At 41.8% G+C, this 23,407-nt stretch overlaps 1 protein-coding gene and 1 non-coding gene across 2 annotated transcripts in view; both read right to left on the reverse strand.

The window, feature by feature from the left end:
• The window catches only part of Tgfbr3 (transforming growth factor beta receptor 3), a 182,504-nt gene that overhangs the window by 22,169 nt on the left and 136,928 nt on the right, over positions 1-23,407 (reverse strand). Inside the window, 8 exon segments of the mRNA XM_048351957.1 lie at positions 838-955; positions 3,696-3,995; positions 8,227-8,385; positions 8,760-8,900; positions 11,330-11,482; positions 11,877-12,211; positions 14,243-14,432; positions 21,774-21,921. Coding sequence (XP_048207914.1) covers positions 838-955; positions 3,696-3,995; positions 8,227-8,385; positions 8,760-8,900; positions 11,330-11,482; positions 11,877-12,211; positions 14,243-14,432; positions 21,774-21,921 — 1,544 coding nt within the window.
• Positions 2,136-2,242, reverse strand: LOC125355764. The gene has a single exon (XR_007211701.1). It is a non-coding gene; the product is annotated as a U6 spliceosomal RNA (small nuclear RNA).

Here is a 23,407-nt window from a genome sequence, read left to right on the forward strand (position 1 = left end):
CCCTGAGATATCTCAACTGTGGAGGCTGGGAATCCACATATCCCACGCCAGTGCCAGACCTCTCAGGGCTGTGCACCCCTTTCTTTTCTTCTAGAAGATGCAGCTTGTTGAAGGTTCCTGCCCATGCAGGAAGGGACACCCTTGGCTTCCAGCAATAAATATGACTGTGTAAAATTCTGAATTACGAGAAGCATGTGGACGGCGGTTCCCCATCATCTCCCTGCCAGGACACCTAAGACAACAATGCTCACAGAACATGACCCCTTCTCAAAGGCATCTGAGGTCTGGCAAAAGTGTTAACAACAGCTTGTAGCCAGTGAGACCATTAGCAGCCGATTACATAGAGATGGTTGGTGGACTACACACGTCCCAGAACACTGGGGCTTGATTGCACTCTGTTTTTGTTGTTGTTGTTTGTAGGGCTTGAACTCAGGACCTCAGTGCTGTCCCTGAGCCTCATTTGTGCTTAAGGCTAGCACTCTACCACTTGAGCCACAGACACTACTTCCAGTTTTTGAGTGCTTAATTGGAGATAAGGGTCGAAAACGGATTTTCCATCCAGGCTGGCTTTGAACTGCGATCCTCAGATCTCAGCCTCCTGAGTAGCTAGGATTAGAGGTGTGAGCCACCAGTACCCAGCTCTAATTTTTTAAAGAAGAGTCTGTTTGCAAATGTGTCAGTGCTACCTCAGCCACAGCATCCCTTGAAGGACTAGCTGAAGAAAGGACTCCTTGGGCAAAGGAGTCTCTTCTAAAGCTACTAATGGACTTTTCTTTTTCACTAAAATCAGATTGACAGCATCCAATTTTCTTGCCAGCACCTGTCAGCCAAACACACCTTTATATTCTGCTTGGTGGATCACTGCCAGGGGCCTGGTGAATGTCTTCTTATTCTGCATCATGGCCCAGATCATGGCGGCGTCTAGTGAGGTGCAGGCTTCATCGGGAGGCACGCACTGCAGAGGCAGATCAAGGCAGTTGGGGTCATGCAAAAGTGCCTCCCCCAGCCCAGGCCCAACTATTGTCTGAGGGCCCCTTATCAGACAGCTCACAGCTGCTTAACCACAGGAAAACAGGAGATTTGCATGCTTCTCAAGGAACCCTAAATTATCAGGGAGATAGAGTGGCAGGTCCACTGTATTTTCAGCTGTACTGAAAGATGCAAAATCTATTGGACAGCTTATAAATCGTATCCTCCCATCCCCGCTTTCCCACAAAACAACTAGAAGTTTTAGAGTTAGTTTGAAAAGTAGAGAAATGATATGAGTAATGGCCCTTCACCAGGCTGGCCTTATAGAAATGGTTTGTGATAACATTTATGACCAATGTGATTATGGTAACTTCACATATTGAGTTATGAAGGTGACAGATGTTATGTTTGTTCTTCAAAAAGATAATCATGTTGTCAGGTTTGTTTTGATTTATTTTAATTTTTAATGTTCCACAAAAATGAAGCTTTCTAGGATCGTCTTTTCTTTTCCTGTGTTAGGGATTTAACTCTAGCATGCCAAGCACTAAATGTGTGCTTGGCCTCTGAGTAACACCCCCACCCAGATTAGCAGAAAATGCAGATCCTAGGTACCTTAAAACTACCTCGTCTAGTTATTTAAATTCTCAAACTTAGGCCTGGAGTTTACTATATCTGAAAAAAAAGTATGATCATACTTCAATACTTTTCCCTTAAAAATAAATTTCATAATTGCTTCTCAACCTTTTGGCTAAGATGCAAATAATTTTCTTCCCTTGTCTATGCTCATTCAGCAAGTAACACTAAAACTGACCAACCATTTGAAAAGTTTACCGCAAGGCGTTCCCCCAAAGGTCATTGTTTCAGTTCTCCTCATCACAGGGGAGTAAGATGTGAGGATTTATTATTATCAGGCTGCTCCAGGCACATACAAACCCAAACACAGATTAGAAGACAACTGTAAACCAGGTATGGTAGTGCAGACAAGTAATCCCAGCACGTAGGAGGTTAAAGGCCAGAGCAGAGAGGATCAAGAGTTTGAGAGTGGCATGTTGTTTTGATTATTCATGAATTCTGTGATCTTTCACTATGATTTATGCATCTGGGTTCAGGGTTGATAGAGGCCATTCAGTTTAGGTGTTAAATTCAGTCATGATGGGATGTGATTTAAAAATATGGAGCCCTTCACAAATTTGCCTGTCTTCTCTGCCCAGAGACTGTGTTAATCTTCTCTGTATAGATCCAATTTTAGAATACGTGCTGCTGAAGTGAGCACGGATCAAGAGTTGGAGAGCAGGTCAAGTTAGACAGCCAGTTCAAAGCCAGCCAAAGTCAGATGCTGTCCCCAACACCAAGGCTGAGACTATAGCTCAACAGTTCTGTGCTCATCTCACATGCTCAAGGCTCTAGGTTTGATCTCTAGGACCAAAAAAGGGTGGGGTGGGGAGGGGTAGGGAGAAGACAATCTCATCAATTTTCAGAAAGAGAGGCACAAATACTGAAAAGGTTTGCATTTTCCTTTTCTACTCTATTTTACTCTTACTGTCTATTAGTTCTTTGGTTAAGTAAGAATCAGTGAAAGTGCCTCTTAGTGGGTGACTCCAAGCCAGACATTGAACTCTCTGGGCCTGTTTCAGCCTCAAAGGGCAGTGTGATCTTCAGGACCTCTCCTTTGGAAATTCTTAGGTTCTTTTTATTGTCACAGAAACACTCACAAGTCACTAGAAATTTGGAAGTATTTCCTATAAACAAAACAAATGTATGTTTTCATATGTAGATGAATTAAAGAAATTAAAGAAATGGATGCCTAGGGGAGTAATCTTGTGGAAGGGATGCAGATCAGTGGTAGCCTATTTGATAGTGATGGTTTTCCTTCTACTTCTATAATATATTAAATGAGAGGATGCCATCTACATTATTAATCATACAGCTTGAGTCTTTGTCTTTGAGACATTGATATGTATGCTAATCCAAGGATCCAAAAGTCAGTTTACACAGTGCTTGCTATTTATGGCATAAATGCACACAGGAAATTATATAGTTCCAGCGGGTCATGGACAAAGTGACAGCAGAAGATCCCTTTCACACACAAGGCTGAATCATGATGGAGGGATCATAACCGACCCTCCAGAAAGCCTGCAGCAGCCATCCCAACAAGGTCAAAGGGTTCTGATTTCTGTTATGACAACAAAATGTACTGGGTGGATGCTGGGAGAGAAACATAAGGCAAACACAATGAGCTGATATGAAACTGAGAAAAAGTAAAATATTTGTTAGTCTCCCTCCAGAATCCTCTGGAGACACATCAACCTTATCATTCACACAGAGAAGGTCAAAAAACAATCCAAATCTCAGTGGGGGCCTGGAAAAATTAATCCTCATACTGAGTTTTTCCTTTGGGCTTGCTGTAATTCTGGCACTGTAGACTATCCGATTGGCAGGGATAGAGCCAAGCTCTCCCTCAACGGAAAATAGTCCTGATTTATCACTTGTAAGGCACTATTAAGTAGCACATGTGGAAAGAAAAAAAATAAATAAAAGACCACACTGTCAGGATCTGTTCCCGAAGACTCTAGAAAGCTCACGGTTCCCAGCTCATATTGATTTTATTCCTTCAATCAGGCAGTACCCAAACCCAAAGCCTCTCTGAGGGGATTAAGCTTCCCTTCTAGGTCACTGCCTTCCCCCCAAATGTCAAGATAACCCAAATGGATTAGATGCCCACTAACCTTAGGCAACTTCTGGGGTCCCTTGGCCTTCTTGGTGCACAGTGTCAGCTCACATTGCAAGAAGAGCAGGGACGTGTTGAACATGGGCTTGAAGACAAAGCTGAATCGTTTCTTATCCATCTGGGCTTGTGGGATGGGAAAGTGCACTCTTCTAGGACTATAGAATTTCACCGATTCATCTTTAGGACAGATGTTCTCAATAATAGTGTAATCAGACATCCTATCGGGGTTGGAATATGGAGAGATAAAGCAAGTTTGGATGGCAAATCCCAGTTCTTGGTCAGCCTTAGTGACGGACACCTACAAAAGAATAGAAAAATCAATTCAGAAACAAGTGAGCATCCTACTTTGATTTTATGCATGGATACAGCACATAGCCCTTCAGATGAGACAGCACCCTATTTTCCTTAATTTCTTTCTAGCTTTCTAACTACAAAAGTGCCCATGCTCAATGAAGAAAGGCGAGATTTTTCCATTTGAATTTGAGATGGGATGGCAACAGTGAATTGTTTACTTCAAATGCCCACCTGGAAGTTTCAAATGCCAGATGAACAAGTCTTTTTAACCTCCCATAAGTCCTCTGAGAGATAAAATAAATAAATCAATAAAAGCATGCAGCACACCTAAGTGAATTTTCCAAAATAAATAAAACACTCACAGGCAAAGACCCTAAACATCATTAATTAAAGGCCAAGTATTTTTTTTAAATGCCTCAAGAGGCAGAGTACAGGCAGAGAAGACTGCAACAAACCAGAAAAATCCTAGAGCATTTTAGTAAAGCTACAAATGTGTCTTAAGTCTGACTCTGCCACTGAGGCAGAGCCTGCCTCTGGTGACACATGTCAGGGTCAGAGCAATCTAGCCCAGCTGCTCCCAGCACCAAACTCTCCCTTCATTCTTTTAAGCCCAGGGGTATTCTAAGGAAAATCGAATCTGGAAATGTTCCCAACCTATTCACACTTCCCCTCCTACAAAACATTTGAATGGGCCATGTCCAAATCTTATTAAGATTCTTTTCTTTCAAAAGAGGAAAGAGTGTTTGGCTAAGTATGAACAGCATTCAACACCGCCCCCCCCCCCCCCACCTTGCCCCTGAGTATCCTGAACTAAGCTAAAATCCCTGGAACAGTTTGGCTTTCCCATTTGGTGAGACATGGATCCATGCGGAACCTCCCCCACTCCCTTCTAGGTCTCATCCCTTAACTAAACTTAGGATCCAAATAAACCTAAACACTTTAGAATAGTCCTTACCCATAGGCCAAAAGCCCAAGAACCCTTGCGAGTAACATGGAAATATAAACAGACTTTCCATTCTGAGACACGAGGGGAAATCCCAGCAACCGCCTGGAGCTGAGTCCACAACACACTACGAGGGAAGGTCTCTAGATGGCTATCTACTGTGGGACACTGCACATGGCAGATGCAGAGGGATGCTCATGAAGATGATTATGATATTGTCACCTCGTGGTAACATTCTGCAACTATTTACCCCTCATTATCAGTTCAATATTTTCTGCTGATTAAATTAGTCATGGAATATATATATCCTACTCATAAAAAGTGTCCTTTAAGGGATGAGTATGGTGGTTCAACCCAGTAATCCCAGTTACTCAAGAGACAGAGGCAGGAGGATAGTGGTTTGAGGCCAGCTTGGGCATAGTTAGTCCAAGACTCTTAGTACTAGTGTGGCTCAGCAAGTACAAGGACCAGAGTCCAACCCCTCTTAAAAACAAAAAAATGTGCTTTAACATGAATGCAGAACCTACAAGTCAGAAATGTGTGACAATTCTTTTCTACTCTAAAATAATATTTATGTAAATATATATATGCAGACTGTCTAGAGTGTCCCAAAAAGTGGAAATATTATCCATGAATGGGCAGTAAATTGTAAAGCATTTATAGACCTTAGAGTGAGATAAATCCAAGGAAGTCACATGCTCTGTTCCTCACATGCACACTGAGACTCAGTTTCCCCACTTACAGAATGAAACACTAAGGCATGCTCTCAAGGTGCAGTTATGGGGAGCATTAGTAAAGTAACAGGTACATGAAATAGTTTTCCCACTCTACTGTTATTTGTATGATTCTGGATCTGAATCTCTGGGGTTAGAACCCAGTGCAAATGGCTCAATGCCTGAAATCAAAACAGCTCAGGCAGGAAGGCATCTGAAACTCTTATCTCCAATTAGCCAGCAAAAAGCAAAAAGCAGAGCTGCAGTTTGAATAGTAAGAGCACCAGCCTTGAATGAAAAAGCTTAGGGGCAGCACCCAGGCCCTGAGTTCAAGCAACAGTTACTAGCACATACAAAAAATACAAATAATTAAAAATCCTAGGGTTATAGGTTGTCAATGATTTATTAAGCTTTACTTAAACTAAGTAAACATTTCCCTAGGAGTCCAAACTCAGAATCCAATACCAAGTAGGGCTGGTTACTGTCCTCTATAGTAGAATGCTTACAGATTTTCTTTTGCAACTTAGCTATTTTAAACCAACTTTATGGTTTTCTTTCTCTGTTCTTTTAATTTTGAGATGCTGGGGATTGTGCTCAAGACCTTGCATACACTAGGCAAATATTCTACTACTGTGCCACATCTCCGGCTCTAAATCAACTTCTAAATTAAAGTTTATAACAGTTCATCCATCTCCCAACTCTCCTCAATGTTAGCAAGAAGATTTGGCCCAAATTTCTTAGTTGAATTTGGTACCAAAAAAAAACAGATGCTATGGAGAAGATCATAAGGATAAAAAAACAAAAGCTGGGGGCTGGGAGGAGCCTACCAAGCATACATTTCAAGTAAGCTAATACTGCAGGGCCAGGGGAATCCAAACTATGGGGGTAAAACACACAGCGAGATTAGTCTCCAATTAGCATAAGTCAGCAAACCATAAATTAGCAAATCCAGACACACATTTGGAAAAGAACAGACCGAAAGAAAGCAAAGTCCCTAAAATCCATAGCATGACAGGGAACCATTGACAAACTGCACAACCACAATGGGGAAGCCTGGAAAGCCAGGAAAGCCAGAAGAATACAGCGATCTTGAATTAGAAAGACTTATGCTTAGAAAGAGCAGATAGAAAGCAGGGTGCTTTCCCCAGCAGAGCAAGGAAAGCATGCCCAAAGAAAGAGTAGCCCTCAGAGAAGAGGAGGAGCAGAATGAAAACACACCCCTGAGAGCTGGTAGGCTCTGTCCCAAAGCCAGTGCAGATGTAAGAGCTGTGTGTCTTCCCAGAACAGAAATACGTGCCTAGAAGTTACTTTTAACATATAGAGATGGCCCACTTTGGAGCTTGAGCTTCACACACACACACACACACACACACACACACACACACACACACACACACACACAGTGAAGCAGAACACCAGCTTTCAGATTAGCACTTAAACTAGTTCAAACAATGGCAACTTCCCCAGAAACCAGAAGACAATAGTGCAGCTCCAACACTGCAGGCTGTGCCCAGGGAACAAGGAGGAGCTGACAGCCCAGTCCCATCAAGAGACCACTATTCTGTAGAACTCAGTCTGTGACACTTGCACAGGGAGCATGCTTTTCTCCCTTTTCAAATGTCACTTTGGAGCTAAATGACAACTATATCCAGTGAAAAAGAACATGGGCTGTGGGAGAACTCAATTCTGTACTCACTCTGTGACCTTCGCTGCATCTGTACCTCCATTTTCATCCATTGGGCATCCATAAGATGGAGCTACTATTGCTCCCTTCTCATAAGACTGTTCCAGAATGTGAATTAATTACTTACAACTGTATTTGGCACATTGTTCCCAAGCAATTCACATAAGCTGCTTACTATCTAATATTTTGTAGGCACCCTGGATTCATGCTATGCAGGATTATTATTGTTCAATATAGCGAATCATTTTAATACATTTATACAGATATTTAGATAATGACATAGAAAAACAAATCTCAATGAGATGGGGTGGCACACAAAATTCCACTTAGAAGTGAATGCAATTTAAAAGATAATATGTGAGACAGTTTGAAATGTTCCTTGGTTAACATTGTAACTACTGAGCTGCTGGTCCTCAAATGCTAAAGTAGGTGTAAGCAAGGCCTTAATTAGTAAAATTCATACTTGACCTTTTTTTTCTTATTGTGCTGGTTCTCAGGCTTACCCTCAGGGCCTGGGTACTGTCTCTTTTTTTTGCTCAAGGCTAGCCTTCTACCACTTGAGCCACAGCTCTATTTCTGGCTCTTATGGGTGGTTGATTGGAGATAAGAATCTCACAAACTTTCCTATCTGGGCTGGCTTTGAACCATGATCTGCAGACTTTAGCCCCCTGAGCAGTTAAAATTACAGGCTCCAGCCACCAGCACCTAGTAGCTCTTAGCATTTTTAACATTCATCTACAAAATATTCTTTCTATTTACTGTAATACCTTAAGTCCTGGTATTTCCTGCTGAAACCTGGAAGGATTTTCTGAGCCCAGACCTCAGCCAAAGACGTTGTCCCAAGAACTGTTAACTCAGCACTGATAGCCCACCAATATTACTACTCAGCTCTCACCTCCACATAAATGTGTCCATTCTCTGCCACAGAGAAGACTCCCTGGGAGGGCACCAGAAACAGGTCAGTGTTATACAACTCCATGTTGAACGTGATGTTTTCATTGGGCGGGTCCTGGAAGCTACTGGGATTTCCCTGCTGCCCCAAGCTGCAATTAACCTGGGAAAAAAATCCCCAAGCAAAGATAAATCACAGGCACATGAAGAACAAATGCTTTGCCTTTAGCATACGATTTTTGTTTTGTTTTGTCAGTTCTGGGGTTTGAACTCAGAGCCTGAGCACTGACCTTGACTTCTTTTTGTTCAAGGCTAGCACTCTACTACTTGAGCAACCAGTGCCACTTCTGGCCTTTTCTGCTTATGTGGTTCTGAGGAATGGAACCCAGAGCTTCATGCATGCTAGGCAAGCATGCTACCGCTAAGCAGCATTCCCAACCTCTTAGCATACAATTTTGTCTTCTCACAGTCCCTGATGAAAACAACCAAGGGTCAACCACCCTTTCCACAAACTACCTACTGAAACCAAACACATACCATCCAAACTTCAGGTCTGCTGAAGACAGGAGCTTCTCCTTCATCCATATCTGCTGGAAATCCATTATCACCAGACTCTAAATCCTCATAGCCATCTGGCCAGCCACTACTATCTCCAGGGAGTGGAACCTGTATCACAACCTAAAACATGAAGAAAGCAGAACAATTATGAACAATCCCACACCACAGGTGTTTGATCCTATGTCATGTGAACACCCATAGGGCAATTCAGATACAATTTAAAAGTATGACATCACATAATTATAACTTTGTTTTACAATCACAAATCATTTCAAGCAGTAGAAACCACTAGACACTGAAATAGAGTTGACTAGAGAGTCAATAAACTGACTCATCTATTATGATGTTGAGTTTTCCTTGAAGATCTTTGTATTAAAAAAAATCTAAGCAATACTACAGGCTGGCTATTTGAAGGTAGTTTGTTGTTGTTGTTAGGTGCTGTACCAGGGCTTAAACTCAGGGCCTAGGCACTGCCCCTTAGCTTTTGTGCTCAAGGCTAGTACTCTATCACTTGAGACACAGCTTCACTTCCAGCTTTTTTGGTGGCTAACTGGAAGTTAAGACTCTCACAGAGACTTTCCTGCCTAGACTGGCTTCAAACCACAATCTTCAGACCTGAGTCTCCTGAGTGAGCCACCAGTGCCCAGCTGAAGGTACTTTTATTATTTGTACCACTTAGGATTTGTAGGAAATCTTTGAGTTAGAAGGATAGGAGCTAATGTTTCTAGTAGAAGCAGTCTTCACAATCTTCTGCTCATTTCTCTCCAGGAATCTTTTCCACATAGCACTTGGACACAGAAAAAAGTATACTACTCGATTCCAAGACAATATACCTTAACATTAGCTGAACTTACTGTTCCTGAGTTAGTTCTATGTAAAATGAAAACACACACAAGCACATAACTACAAATAAAACCCTATTTTCTTTCCATGTCATATACTTGAACTCAGAACATGATATAAAACAAAAATACAGAGTTAAAATATTCACTATAGGGAAAAGAACAGGAAGAGAATGAAGCCTATAAAAATATTCAATTAAAGTAAGTACATAGGCTATTGCTTATTCTGGATATCCCAATGAAAGAAAATAACAATAGAAGAGAAAGAATGGACTTTAGATGGGCCATAATATCCAATTCTCTCCTGAAGTAATTAATGTTTCTTTTTATTTAAAAGATCCCCATACCCTCTTAATCAGTATTGACTTGTGTATTTGTTTCAATATGCCCAAACCAAGTATGTTAGTAATAGGTGACATTAATTACATCTGAAGAGCCTAGATAGTTGGGGTGGGGGAAGGAATAGTTTTTCAATTGCCAGAAAGTCAAAGGTTAATAAATGAGTTACTTGAGTAACAAAAGGGTTTTAGATAGACCAGCCTTGTATTGTGGAAAAATTAGTGGATGAGAGATGGGGAAGCTAGATTTAAGCCTTAGCTCTACCATTAACAAGTCCCTCGAATATAAGCACGTCTTGTAATACTCCAGAGCTCAATTTCCTCATGTATGAAATGAGGAAATTGAATGAGATCATCTTGGTGTTCTTTCCAGGCCCAACTTTGTGAGGTTCTCTGGGGAACAATAAACTAGAGACCACACCTCCTCTGACCAGAGAACCTCATTACCAGCCTCTGCTCTGCACTGGGTTAAGAGTATCAGTGGATGGGCAATGGAATGAGCCAGCAGTCCCTGTCACCCAGCCCGTGGTAATGATGGAGCTGGTGCTAAGCATGTCCCATGTGGGCATGAGCACACACAGCATAGCCTACTCCCCATTTCCAAGGTAGACACAAGACCTCTGAGAGATATTTCTACCACCAAAAGTCCAATCCAACTGTCAAATTGGCCTTTCAAAAGCTCCTGTGAGATATCATCTATCAAACTCTTTTAATGTTCACTGCCTAGTCTCCATCTCTAAAAGAATAGATTCAGATAAACTTACAAAGATGCTTTCTAGAAAGTGGAAATTAGCTATTATAGTATTATTATTGGGGAAAATGTCTAGAATCTTCCTATGATGATTTCAAAAGTAGATTTTCTCTTCTTTCAGAGGGGGAGAGAGATTCAGGTTTTTTCTGTGTTTTTTTTTTTTTTTGAGATAACCATTCTGATTTTAAATATCTTCTTTTTAGGATTTTATTCACATGGGTAAGGCTTCTCACTTCTAGGCAAGATTCGAATGAGGCCAGAGGGGCCACATTTCTAGTTAGAGATTTAGGGCTTTAGCCCATTAGGCCCAGACCATTTGGCTTTGATGCCAATCAAAGAAGAGAAGACAGTCACCTCACTGGTGAACACTCTGCTATCAGAAGATGCAATAAGGAAGAGAGTGAGGTCACAGCTCCAGCTAAGAGAACAAGGCCTTCCAATTCCCAAAACCTCACCAAGAAAACAAATAGCAGACTCCACGTCAAGATCCATCTCGTTTTGTTGAGAATTGACACCTGGCTTTATTCAGGCCCCTCCTCTTTTTCATAGAAACAATTACATTTGAGCAATATCTGGCAACATTCCAAAGGGCACAACATGGTTCTGCAGAGCACTCACAGAGTTATAGTAAACTGCACCATCAGGTGTCGCCCGATGGTGCCTCATGCCACAGCCATTCAGAGGAGACTCCAAAATGAAGTGTGTGTCATTCATCTTGGCCTTACAGGCAGGATCCCGCAGGGTGAGCTCCATTCCAGAGTAGCCATTAGCCTGAGAAACAAGGGCCACCACAGACATGGTGAGGGATGATGGGAAGTTAACACCTGTTGCCTGACCTTCTAAGCAAAAGGTGGCCAGAAGTTTGCATCATACCCCTCCCCCAGCCACCTCTTCCCAACTGACCACTGGTTATCAGCCCAACCACTGTAGTTGCTGGCCTTGGAAATTCAATAGCAAAATACTGTCACACAAGGATCCGAAGGCTCCTCCTCCACCTACCCTCCGGAGCACAACAGGAACCAGATGAGACTCAAAGCCAAGGGAAGTGGGCCTATCCAAGTGAGAAAACAGTCCCCAGAGTTTATAAGTGTAGGAGCTAGGGAAATAATGAACCCAGACTGGAGCAGGATGGGTAATCAGGAGGCAACCCCTCTAATGCACTGACCTGGAAAGAATCTTTTTCTATAGCCACAACCATCTTTTCATGGTCACATTTGATGGACAGGGCAACCTCCACGCTCCCTTGCACCTCTTCCGGTTCTCTAGGACCAGGAAACAGTTGAATGCTGGGGACAACAGAATCCTTCGGCGGCCGGAGGATTCTATCTTCTCCTCCTTCCTTCCGGTCTCTCTGGGAGAGATCAGGAAAAGGAAAGGGGAGACCTCCAATTCGTCCTCCTCCCCGGAAGGGTGGGTTCTCCATAGCGGGCAGGCTGCCAGGGTCCAGCAGGATGCGTAGCTCTGGAGGGATGGTATGGACTTCCTCATCTCTCATCTCCTCTGTGGCAAGAGAGGGGAGAAAAATACCATTAGTGGGGGATACCATACCACAGTCATCAGATGAAGAAGGGAGGAATTAGCATAGAACAGGTAGAGGTACACTAACATTCAACAACTGACAAAGGAGTCTGGAAGCCTAGCCCTGGTGTTCTAATAGCTGAGTGTTCCTCAACCTCAGATACACATTAAAATCATCTTTGTAGCTTGAAAAAGAAAATCTCTAGGCCCAGGCTACACCTTGAGCCAACTCTGTAGCCCGCATGTGCACACACACGCCCCTCCCCCACCCTGCTACATACAAACACACAGACACTTCCACTAGATCTAGAGAATTTTAATAGTTTCTCAAAAAGATTTCTTCAAACAATAATCGTATTTTCATTTTTATTAACTGATTTCTATAATGTAGTGTCAGGATGCAAATTCAAACTCCTTAGCGTATGAGGCAAGTGTTCTACCACTGAACTACAGCCATAGCTCAAATACTGATAAAAAAATAAGTTACTCTTCTACCATTTTTGTTTTTTTTACTGTTATAGTCTAGATGCTATCTGGGTACCTTGTCCTTTTACAGCCTTGCTCCTAAGAGAGGGAAAATGTGCTGCTCAAGCCTACTTACTTATCCCTTCAAAGGCTGAGATTCCTATGCAAGCAATGTGCCATATTCTTCTTATATTTTCAATAATTTAAAGAAAAAATAATTGTCCCAGGATTATCTACCTCCACTATTGAAGGCCATCAATGATATATGCTCAAGATCAGATCCATCTCAGTGGAAGCTGAATGTGAAGATAACTGGAAGATATGAACTCTCCTGCAATAAAATGTTTTTTGTGTTTGTTTTTTGCCAGCCCTGGAGCTTGAACTCTGGGCGTGGGCTCAAGACTGGTGCTCTATCACTTGTGCCACAGCACCACTTTCAGTTTTTTCTGAGTAGTTTATTGAAGATAAAAGTTTCATGGACTTTCCTGTCCAGGCTGGCTTTGAACTAGGATCCTCAGATCTCAACCTCCTCAGTAGCTAAGATTACAGGCGTGAGCCTCAGGTACCCAACTAATACAAATCTTTTGAAAAGGATCCTTCAATGTATGTATCCAAAAGCAGTACTAAGTTTGGAGGGATTTTAATGTATAAAGAATGAAAACCTTGAAGGGGGAAGGTAGGAGAAAAATGAGGGAGGAGGTAACAAGTTTGATAAGAAATATACTCACTGCATTACACAGAAACTGTAACCCCTCTGTACATCACTTTGGCAATAAATAATTATTTAAAAATTCCAAAAAAAAGAATGAATGAAAATCTTTACAATGTAAGGTAAATGCTGGTAAGGTAGATGCCATTATTTTTTATTTGATTACTGATGAGGAATCTGAAGCTCAGTGATTAAGCAATTCCCCAAACAATGAATAATAATGATAATAATAAGTTAATGAAAGATAATGAGCTTGAACCTGCCCCCATCATCTTCATTCTGTCAACACTGCACTCAGTACTGGGTCCGTGGGGTAAGGAATACCTCTGAGGACCAGAAGTTGGGAAAGGAGTCATCTCAGCCTCTTGTCTAAGAGTGCAAGTCTCTCTCTGCTTTCTGCTCCCCTAAATCAGAGCAGCCCTTCCTCTGCATTAAAAATCCCCAGGCTATGCCCCCAAACAGTTTTCTTATATGGCATAGCCTCTGATTATTAAGATCTTTCCTGCCATCCTCACCCTCTGTATTCTCAGCCATTGGTGGTCATTAGGTGCCTCTGAGAGAAGGATGCAGGCCAACTATTACAGTCATAAGGGGGATACAGACAACACCCTTGGACATGGAATTAACTCCATGACTGAAGATACAGGCTAAGGTCTCCCCCAAAATCGATCATAATTCTAAATAACTTTATGTCTTGGAGTTAAATAAATAGCCCAAACTATTATTAAAATGTACAACAGACACATAGTAACATCTGAGTAGCAATGTGAGTTCCTTATCGGAAAGCATCATTTGTGGGGATACATTTTTATACACCAACAGCAAAATTTCATACTTACCATTGTTGTCGATCCGAAGATGAAATCTATTAGCCACTGGGGCCATGGTGTATGAGGTCACGGGACGAAAGCCATTGTCCACAGCCCACTTGAGCAGGTTCTCCCGAGTGGAAGGGATATCGTCCCTTATAGATTTAGTCATGGTCATGGATCTTTCACTCTCTTTCCCGAAGCCAATGCTGTTGGCAGCCTAAAGACAATGGCAAAAGCTCACTTAGGAATCTGAAAGTGAAAAGTGCTTTAAATAACTAGATACTAAAATCAAATAGATTCTAGATTATATGTGGGGGGTTATTTTTCTTCTGATTGCTATTTTCTTTGGGCTAAGAACACAAATGTGAAAATCTTTGTGGGAGAGATGCTAGTACTGAGGCTTGAACTCAGGGCCTAGGCACTGTCCTTTAGCTTGCTTTTTTTTTTTTTTTTTTTGCTTCTCATTTTTGTGTTTTACCCACTTGAGCCACAGTTTCACTTCTGACTTTGGGTGGTTAATTGAAGGTTCTTGCAGACTTTTCTGCCCTCCAGGTTGGCTTCGAACCACAATTCTCCTGAGTAGCTGGCTGGCTAATGTGAGAATAATTCACAGTAGATTAAGAGATAACTATCTATTCCTGTTGTTTGATCACACCATTTGGATTTGGATTGCTTATGTTAATAAAAAATAATGCCCAAATATAGCTACTCTGTTACTATATAATTAAAGTATTTATATCATCAATATAGAACCCTAAATGCATATGCCATAGTTTCCCCTCCTGGTTTTATTTTTATTTTTATTTATTTATTTATTTATTTAATTTTTTTTGGCCAGTCCTGGGCCTTGGACTTAGGGCCTGAGCACTGTCCCTGGCTTCTTCTTGCTCAAGGCTAGCACTCTGCCACTTGAGCCACAGCGCCACTTCTGGCCATTTTCTGTATATGTGGTGCCGGGGAATCGAACCCAGGGCCTCATGTATATGAGGCAGGCACTCTTGCCACTAGACCATATCCCCAGCCCCCCTCCTGTTCTTATTTAGAATCATGTATAAGGCACACATGTATGTGGTACAGTGGCATAAATATTTCTGTTCTACTCCTTTTACCCTTAGATTCACATGGCAGTTGCTATAACCTAGTGACTTCTGTAAGCAGACTATGCCTGCTTTACAAACCATTAAAGTCCACATGGCAAAACAGCCAATATTTATTTTTCATCTATAATTTATGATGAGTTTACACTTGCCAAATATATTAGAGGAATATACTTACCTTTTGTGTTCTCAAATACTAGTTAAGGTGACTGCCTAAGTGTCTATATTCTATCAGAAATAAGTGGAAGGAGGACATTATCAGTAATAAATGGATAGGGGAAATTAAAATCACTGCTAAGATGACAGAAATATTTTCAGGGAAGGTATTAGTGGCTTAGATAAGCAGGACATAGAAAGTAAAGTCTCTGTCTGCTACTAAGTCTGACGACAGGGATCTTGTCTGAGGGAAAAGGGAGCTAGATTCTGTAAAGGGGCCCCTGGAAAACACGATTTTGTTTTTGTACCATCCATGGGGTTTGAACTCAGGGCTTGAGCACTGTCTTTGATTTTTTAACTTAAGGCTAGTTCTCTATCACTTGAGTCACAGTTCTACTTCTGACTTTTGGCCTCAATAGACTTTCCTGATCTGGCTGGCTTGGAACTGTGATCCTGAGATCTCAGCCTCCAGAACAGTTGGGATGACAGGCATGAGCCACCAGTGGCTGGAACAGCTTGGGAAGGCACAATTTTCACTACTCCAACGGGGGTGTAAGGCCCTTCAGATGTGCCAATTAGGCCATTTTCATGCCATATAAAAATCACGTTAATTTCTTTTATTTTTTCTCAAATTTTTATTATCAAACTTATGTACAGAAAGGTTACAGTTTCATACGTTAGGCATTGGATACATTTCTTGTACTGTTTGTTACCTTGTCCCTCATACCCCCCTCCCCTTCCCCCTTTCCCTTTCCCCCGATGGGGTGTTCAGTTCACTTACACCAAGCAGTTTTAAAAGTATTGCTTTTGTAGTTGTTTGTCTTTTTTTACCCTGTGTCTCTCGATTTTGGTATTCCCTCTCAATTTCCTAGTTCTAATACCAATAAACACGGTTTCCAATATACTCAGATAAGATTACAGAGATAGTATAGGTACCACAGGAAGGTGATACAAGAACATCATCAATAATAGAAGCTACAGATACACATGGAATGTTGAAAGTAGTTACAACTGTGATATAACAATCGTTTCCATAACATGGAGTTCATTTCACTTAGCATCATCTTATGTGTTCATAAGGGAATAGCTATTGGGCTCTTGTGATCCTCTGCTATGACTTGCCTAAACCTGTACTAATTATTCCCAATAAGGGAGACCATAGAGTCCATGTTTCTTTGGGTCTGACTCACTTCACTTAGTATAATTTTTTCCAAGTCCTTCCATTTCCTTACAAATGGGGCAATGTCATTCTTTCTGATAGAGGCATAAAATTCCATTGTGTATATGTACCACATTTTCCTGATCCATTCGTCTACTGAGGGGCATCTGGGCTGGTTCCAGATTCTCGCTATGACAAATTGTGCTGCGATGAACATTGTTGTGCTGGTGGCTTTACTGTGATTTTGTTTGTGGTCTTTTAGACAGATACCCAAAAGGGGGGCTGCTGGGTCATAGGGGAGTTCTATATTTAGCCTTCTGAGGAATCTCCATACTGCTTGCCAGAGTGACTGAACCAGTTTACATTCCCACCAACAATGAAGTAGGGTTCCCTTTTGGCCACATCCCCTCCAACAATTGTTATTATTAGTCTTCTTGATATAGGATATTCTTACTGGGATGAGATGGAATCTCAATGTTGTTTTGATTTGCATTTCTTTTATGGCCAGTGATGTAGAGCACTTTTTCATATGTCTCTTGGCCATTCTCATTTCCTCATCAGAGAAGTCTCTTTGTAAATTTTTAGCCCACTTGATGAGGGGGCTATTGGTTCTTTGCGGTTTTGTTTTGGAGGAAGGTATAATTTTTTTAGTTCTGCATATATTTTAGATATGAGGCCTTTTTCCGTTGAATGGCCGGTACAGATCTTTTCCCAGTCTGTGGGCTTTCTGTTTATCTTGCGAGCTATGTCCTTTGCCTTGCAGAAGCTCTGCAGTTTGATGCAGTCCCATTTGTCCAACCTTTCTTTGATTTGTAGCCTTTCTGGGTCTTTGTTAAGGAAGCTCCGTCCTGCGCCAAGGAGCCCAAGTGTTTCTCCTACTCCTTCCTTTAGTGTTTTCAGGGTGTCTGTTTTGATTTCGAGGTCTTTAATCCATTTGGAATTGATTTTGGTGCAGGGTGATATATAAGGATCTAGTTTTAGTTTGTTGCATGTGTTGAGCCAGTTTTGCCAGCACCATTTGTTAAAGAGGCTATCTTTCTTCCAAACTATTGTTTTAGCTCCTTTATCAAAGATTAAGTAGGCATAGTTCTGTGGGTTCATTTCTGGGTCTTCAATTCTGTTCCATTGGTCTTCAGGCCTGTTCCGGTGCCAATACCAAGCTGTTTTTATTATTATAGCTTTATAATATAGCTTGAAGTTGGGTATTGTAATTCCTCCAGCACTGTTCTTTCTGCTTAGGATTGTTTTTGCTATTCTAGGTCCTTTATTGTTCCATATGAATTTCTGGATTGCTTCCTCTATTTCATTAAAAAATGGTGTTGGGATATTAATGGGTATTGCATTGAATTTGTAGATAGCCTTTGGCAATATTGCCATTTTGAAAATCACGTTAATTTCCATGCCCAGTGATTTTTCTCCTGCATATGTGCAGCATTTTTCCTAAATTCCTCATTTGGTTCCCATTCTATTTGCCCCTAACATGACTAAATATTAATTCTTTCCCACTTTAAAACCACAAAAGACTCACAGGCCCTAAGTTATCTTAGCCTCCTTGGTTATGGGAGACTGGCTTAGGACACACATATTTCCACTCGAAGCTTAGAGGACCTCAGTGGGGTATCTTTTTCTATTACTCAATATGCTTAGCTCGGGGAAAAGGAAACAGGGAGACCAGGCACAACCCCTGCACACAGGAACCAGATGGAGCCGACAAGTGCTGCGGCCATTTGCAAACTCCTTTTCATTGACCCAGAATGGTCCGGCATCTACTCTGATTCTGAGAAAGCTCCTTAGAGGAAGAAAGGGTGCAAAAGAAAAAAATTGGGACAGGAAGAGGAGGTAAGAGGAAGCGGGAGTGGGAGAGAGAAAGAGAAAAGAAAAGGAAAAGAAAAAAGAGAAGTAAGGAAAAGAGAGGAGGGAGAGAGGGAGAGGGAGGGAGGAAGGGAGGGAGGAAGGGAGGGAGGGAGGGAGGGAAACTGACTAAAAGGGTAAAAGGGTGCAAAAAAGGAATCAATTTGTTGACTGTTTCCCTCCCCTAGTCAACAGCAGTTATGAAGGCACAGCTCCCTCCAGCCTTTCAAGGCAGCATGTGTTTTGATTGGCTGGAATTGCAACTTTGGCCTAAACAACACTGCTTGGCCTCATCTGCCCTAGTTGCTCATGTTGTCAGGCAGCTGAGAAAATACTGAATTTCTTCAAGATTAGCGTCGCAAACTGCCACCTGTCCTTTTGCGCCAATACGGAGTAATCTGTTCACACGTTTACATGTTACGTCGAGGAGCTGTCAGTATTACTTCATATCAATTAGGGCTTGGGACTTAAAAAGCTAAGACAGGTATCTACACATGGGTAAAGCAGCAAGGCCTGGAATAATGGCAGGCAAGTAGGCTCCCACCATTTGCAAAACCCTCATCCTGCATTTCTATAAGTCCCCCCGGCTTTGTTTTTTCTCATCTTAGTAGAGGTAAGGAAGTATATAGGAAGATCCTAAATATTGCCAACCACAACTTCAAGAAAGATCATGAGTGAGGTAGAGACTAAGTGCCTCCCCTTCTGATCCCATGTTTGCATTAGAAATGATGGGGTATTTTCTAGGAATAAGTTGGCCATCACTAACCAGAAGTTCTAAGACCCCATCAAACAGGATAAAAACATCTTAATAAGCTCTTCAATGCTCTGGGTGTTTGTCCTGCTATAGAAATGATTATGCCTCATCTGCAGGGTGCCTGAGGAAAGAGGCAGAGCTGATCATGGCAATGTGGCCATTCCTGATGTTTCCCTTCATGAACCAATCTGCCACATGGAAGGTGCATTCTGCCCACAGCATACCGCCAACAATGTCAGCAAAGCCATTTTGTTCTTGATGACATTCTTATTTAAGTCTGTCTCATAAGTCCCTTACCATTTCCTTAGTGGACATGGATGTTGTTGTTTTTCACCTCATTTACAGAAGTGTTGTTCTCCTTAGTTCTATAAATGCACTTTTTGCTTGTTTGTGGGCATGAAAGCCAGAGTCTCTTACATGCTAGGCAAGTGCTCTACCACTGAGTTACGCTCCCTGACTTCACTCTTAAAAGATAGCAGTCAAGGAAGACGAATCATTTTTGTATGTCAGTAGAGCACTGGACATGCTGCCCTTCTCCTGGAGTCCTTTACCATATTGCTGAATGAATGCCTAAGTGTGTGAACGCTGCTAAACCTCACAGTAGCTCTCAAGTTGAGAGTGCCTATTTTACAGGTGAGTAACCAACTCAAAGGTCCAATTGTTACTGGAAGTAATGACACTCAGGGACGCAACTCGAATCCAGCCCTGGCTGGTCCAAAGCCAGGATCCTTTCCATTCCACCACGCTGTCTCTACGGGAAATACTAGAAGCAAGTGCTCAATAAATCATCTCTCTAAGCAGTCATGTACCTTTCCCCTGCAGTGCAGTTAGAATTTGCATCCCCGCGACAGATTGCTTGGAAATCACAAAAGCATGAAACTGATTGGGAGGATTGAAAAGAACATCATAAAACATTACCTAATTGTTTAGTAATGTTGTCATGCACTGTCCAAAATTGGCCTGGAACAGAAGTACAGCCAAGGAGAAGAATATAAACAGATGTTGTTTAGGATGAGCAATCTTACTGCTAGCCTCTTGGACTCATATGAGAGACAGGGACATTCAAAGTGAACTTCAGGCACACAGGCTCAGCGAGAGGAAGAGCTATGGAAGGGTCAGGGCTGAAAGCAAGCGTATTTACACAAGAACTCCAGCCGGGAATGAAAATGGACCGTGTGTGTTTTTTTGCTTTTTCAAAGCATGATTCCCTTTCCTGTTTTTGTTATTCTGAAATTAAAAACATTTGGTTGGTATGCCAGGCAGCAAAAGCAGCAGACACCCCAGGCTACCAACACCCCTCAGACTATGCCAGCCAAGACAATCAAAAATATCTGTGACTTCAGAGGACTCACGGTCAGGGCTTTGTGCTTGACACCAAATGAATGGATTGTCATTACACATGATGGGTCACTGGGCCCTCTCATAATTTAAAGGGGAAAAACCCCACAGGGGCCAGAAGTGATTACTTTACAATTAAGATGTGTGGGCTCCTGATTTGCCTGCCTCTGCGGAGAGAATGGGTGGCTTCACTCGTCGTGGTATGTCACGGAAGATGCCATGTATACAAGAATGGCAAAATCAAAGGCAGCCCTTTCCCTAAACACCAAAAAGTAAAAGCCTACTCCAACAGAATTGGTACAGGTGCTGAAATCAGTGTTTTTAAAAATTTTTTAAAAGAAAGACAATGCATCTAGTGTGCTGGTACATTCCTATAATCCCAGCACTAAAGAGGTAGAGGCAAGAGATCACCAATTCAAGGTTAGCCTGGGCTACAAAGTGAGACTGTACCTCAGAGAGAAAAAAAAAATGGGAAGAGGGAGTTTTCTTTAACTTTCCATCTAATTCACTGAATCCTAAATATACCTGAGATAGGATTTATTTCAATGTTTTCAGGAAACTAGCTGCTGTTTCTTATCATGCCAACCAGTCTCTAAAGACCTGACCTTCATGAACGCAAAGGCTTTAAGGAAGAGCCATAATTACTTGGTTCTTCTGTTAATCTTTTGCCTTAGGAACCACATCCCAAATCTACACCGTTAACTCAAAAGAATATGGCCTGACCTGGCGATTGGCCTAATTTCCCACATCTTCTCTAAGTATTAATCCCAGAGGAAAATCTGACATTAGCCGGACACTGAGTCCAATACAAGTCATTTAGGGATGGAAGGCTCAATGGATCCTTTGTCTTACTAGAACTTACTGTGGCTTCTGCTAATACACTTCAGGAATTTCACAAGCTAGGCAACTGGACTTCAGAGAGCTTAAGGGATTTGTCTAAGAACACAGTCTGTAAATGGAAGAGCTAGGACTCAACCCCAGGTCTGTCTTGTTCCTAGAGGCCATGTGCTAGCCAGCCTCACAGACTGCCCTGGCCAAGAGAAGCTGAAGTGCAGCCTACTTTTTACAAAACGCAACGGAGTCAAGAGAACTTTGCAAATCCAAACAGGCAGAACCTGTTTACAACTCTGACACCTAGAACCGCAGTTGAAGGTTTTGCCATGCATCAACACGAAGAAACGAAGAAACGGTGAGCCAACTTACAATAACTTTCAGGTTGCCTTTCACATCAAAGGATTTGATGACCCAGTTGACAGACTTCTGGCACTTCAGGATCAGGACAAGGTTTCTGACCACCTCAGGCTCCTCACGCGCAGGTCTGATATCGATGATTATATCCACCTGGAAAGCACTGAGAATGGAAAACAAAGGCAAAGTTGGGCCCAAACGCCAGAAAGTTGTAACTCTTTCCCTTCTTCCAAGTCTTCGTGTTTCTAGTGTCTGGCCAGTTGATTAAAAAGCTGGAGTGGATCCCAGGCAAATGACATGTGCAAAACAGATTGTTATTGCACACATAACAAAACAATTTTACATAACAGGCCTGCTGATAATTAGCCATTCTAGTTTTTCTTTTTTTTTAGGGGGGGGCAAAGGTGATTACTCAAAGAAGCCACTATGGGACATAGACCAGAACAAACCAGATTTTGCTTTTCAAATTTATTTGTTTGTTGTTTAGTTGTATGTGTGTGTACATGAATGCTAGTACTAGGACTTGAACTCAGGTACTAGGGCTTTTTGAACTGAGGGCCTAGGCACTGTCCCTTTGCTTTTTCACTCCACTGTGCCCTACCACTTGAGCCACAGTTTCACTTGTGGATTTTTGCTGGTTAACTGGAGATAACAAGTCTCATAGACATTTCTGCCCAGGCGATGCTCAGATCTAAACCTCATCAGCTCAAAAGCTCGATTACAGGCGTGAAGCGTAGGTACCAGCAGCAGTTTAATTTTGAAATAGAATTTTTCTTTCCAACCTTCAGCGCTTTCATTGTGTAAGTTTCAAATGTGCTATATGCTCCAAGTCCTTCAAAACCAGAAGCGGGCAGCAGTTTAGTAAGGGGGGCAGGCAGCTGGGAGCAGAGAAGGGGGTGGCATGGTGATTAAAAAAAAAAAAAACCCGAGGTAATTTCAGAATAAAATAAAAGGCAAAAGGCTGGAGGATTTCTTGACTTGTACAACATTTGCTTAAGCCATTAACAACTGTTACACAACCCTATCTGCATTTAGGTTCCAAAACTCCTGGATATATAGTTATTAAAATTAAAAAAAAACAAACAGATGGTCAACTAAGTGATTGCTAGAAAATTGATGAATGTAACCAGAACTCCTAAGAATTCAATATAAAGGAGAATTTTAAAAAGTACAACTAAACAATAATCTCTGTCATTCAGAGCTTAAGGAAGCATCTGTATATTGATGTGTTGGTTTTACACACTGTTTTTACACACTTATAAAGCCTCAGCCAAGCGTGGACTCAGATGACATGGGTGGCTGACACAGTATCCGAGCTCCTAGTACCATTACTTTTAAATTTTCCACAGAATTCTTCAGGGGAAACAGAATGGAATCTTACCACAAATGATTGCAATGTATTCACTTTTGCACTCGAAACCGGATTATCCTTTTAACTTTGAAATCCCTCTACAATAAATTGTTTTAAGTTTTAAGTCACTGGTCCACACAAGATAGGGGTTCAGTGTGAGTCGCCTCCCTGCACCCCTGACACCCTTTCTTTCTTTCCTTTTTGGTGGCACCAGCTTTGAATTCAGGGCTTCCTGCTTGCTAGGCAGAGGCTCTAACACTTCAGCTACATTTCCTTTTTTCCTCTGCTTACCTTTCTT

Source organism: Perognathus longimembris, chromosome 7, assembly GCF_023159225.1.
Source record: "Perognathus longimembris pacificus isolate PPM17 chromosome 7, ASM2315922v1, whole genome shotgun sequence".
Classification (NCBI taxonomy): Eukaryota; Metazoa; Chordata; class Mammalia; order Rodentia; family Heteromyidae; genus Perognathus; species Perognathus longimembris.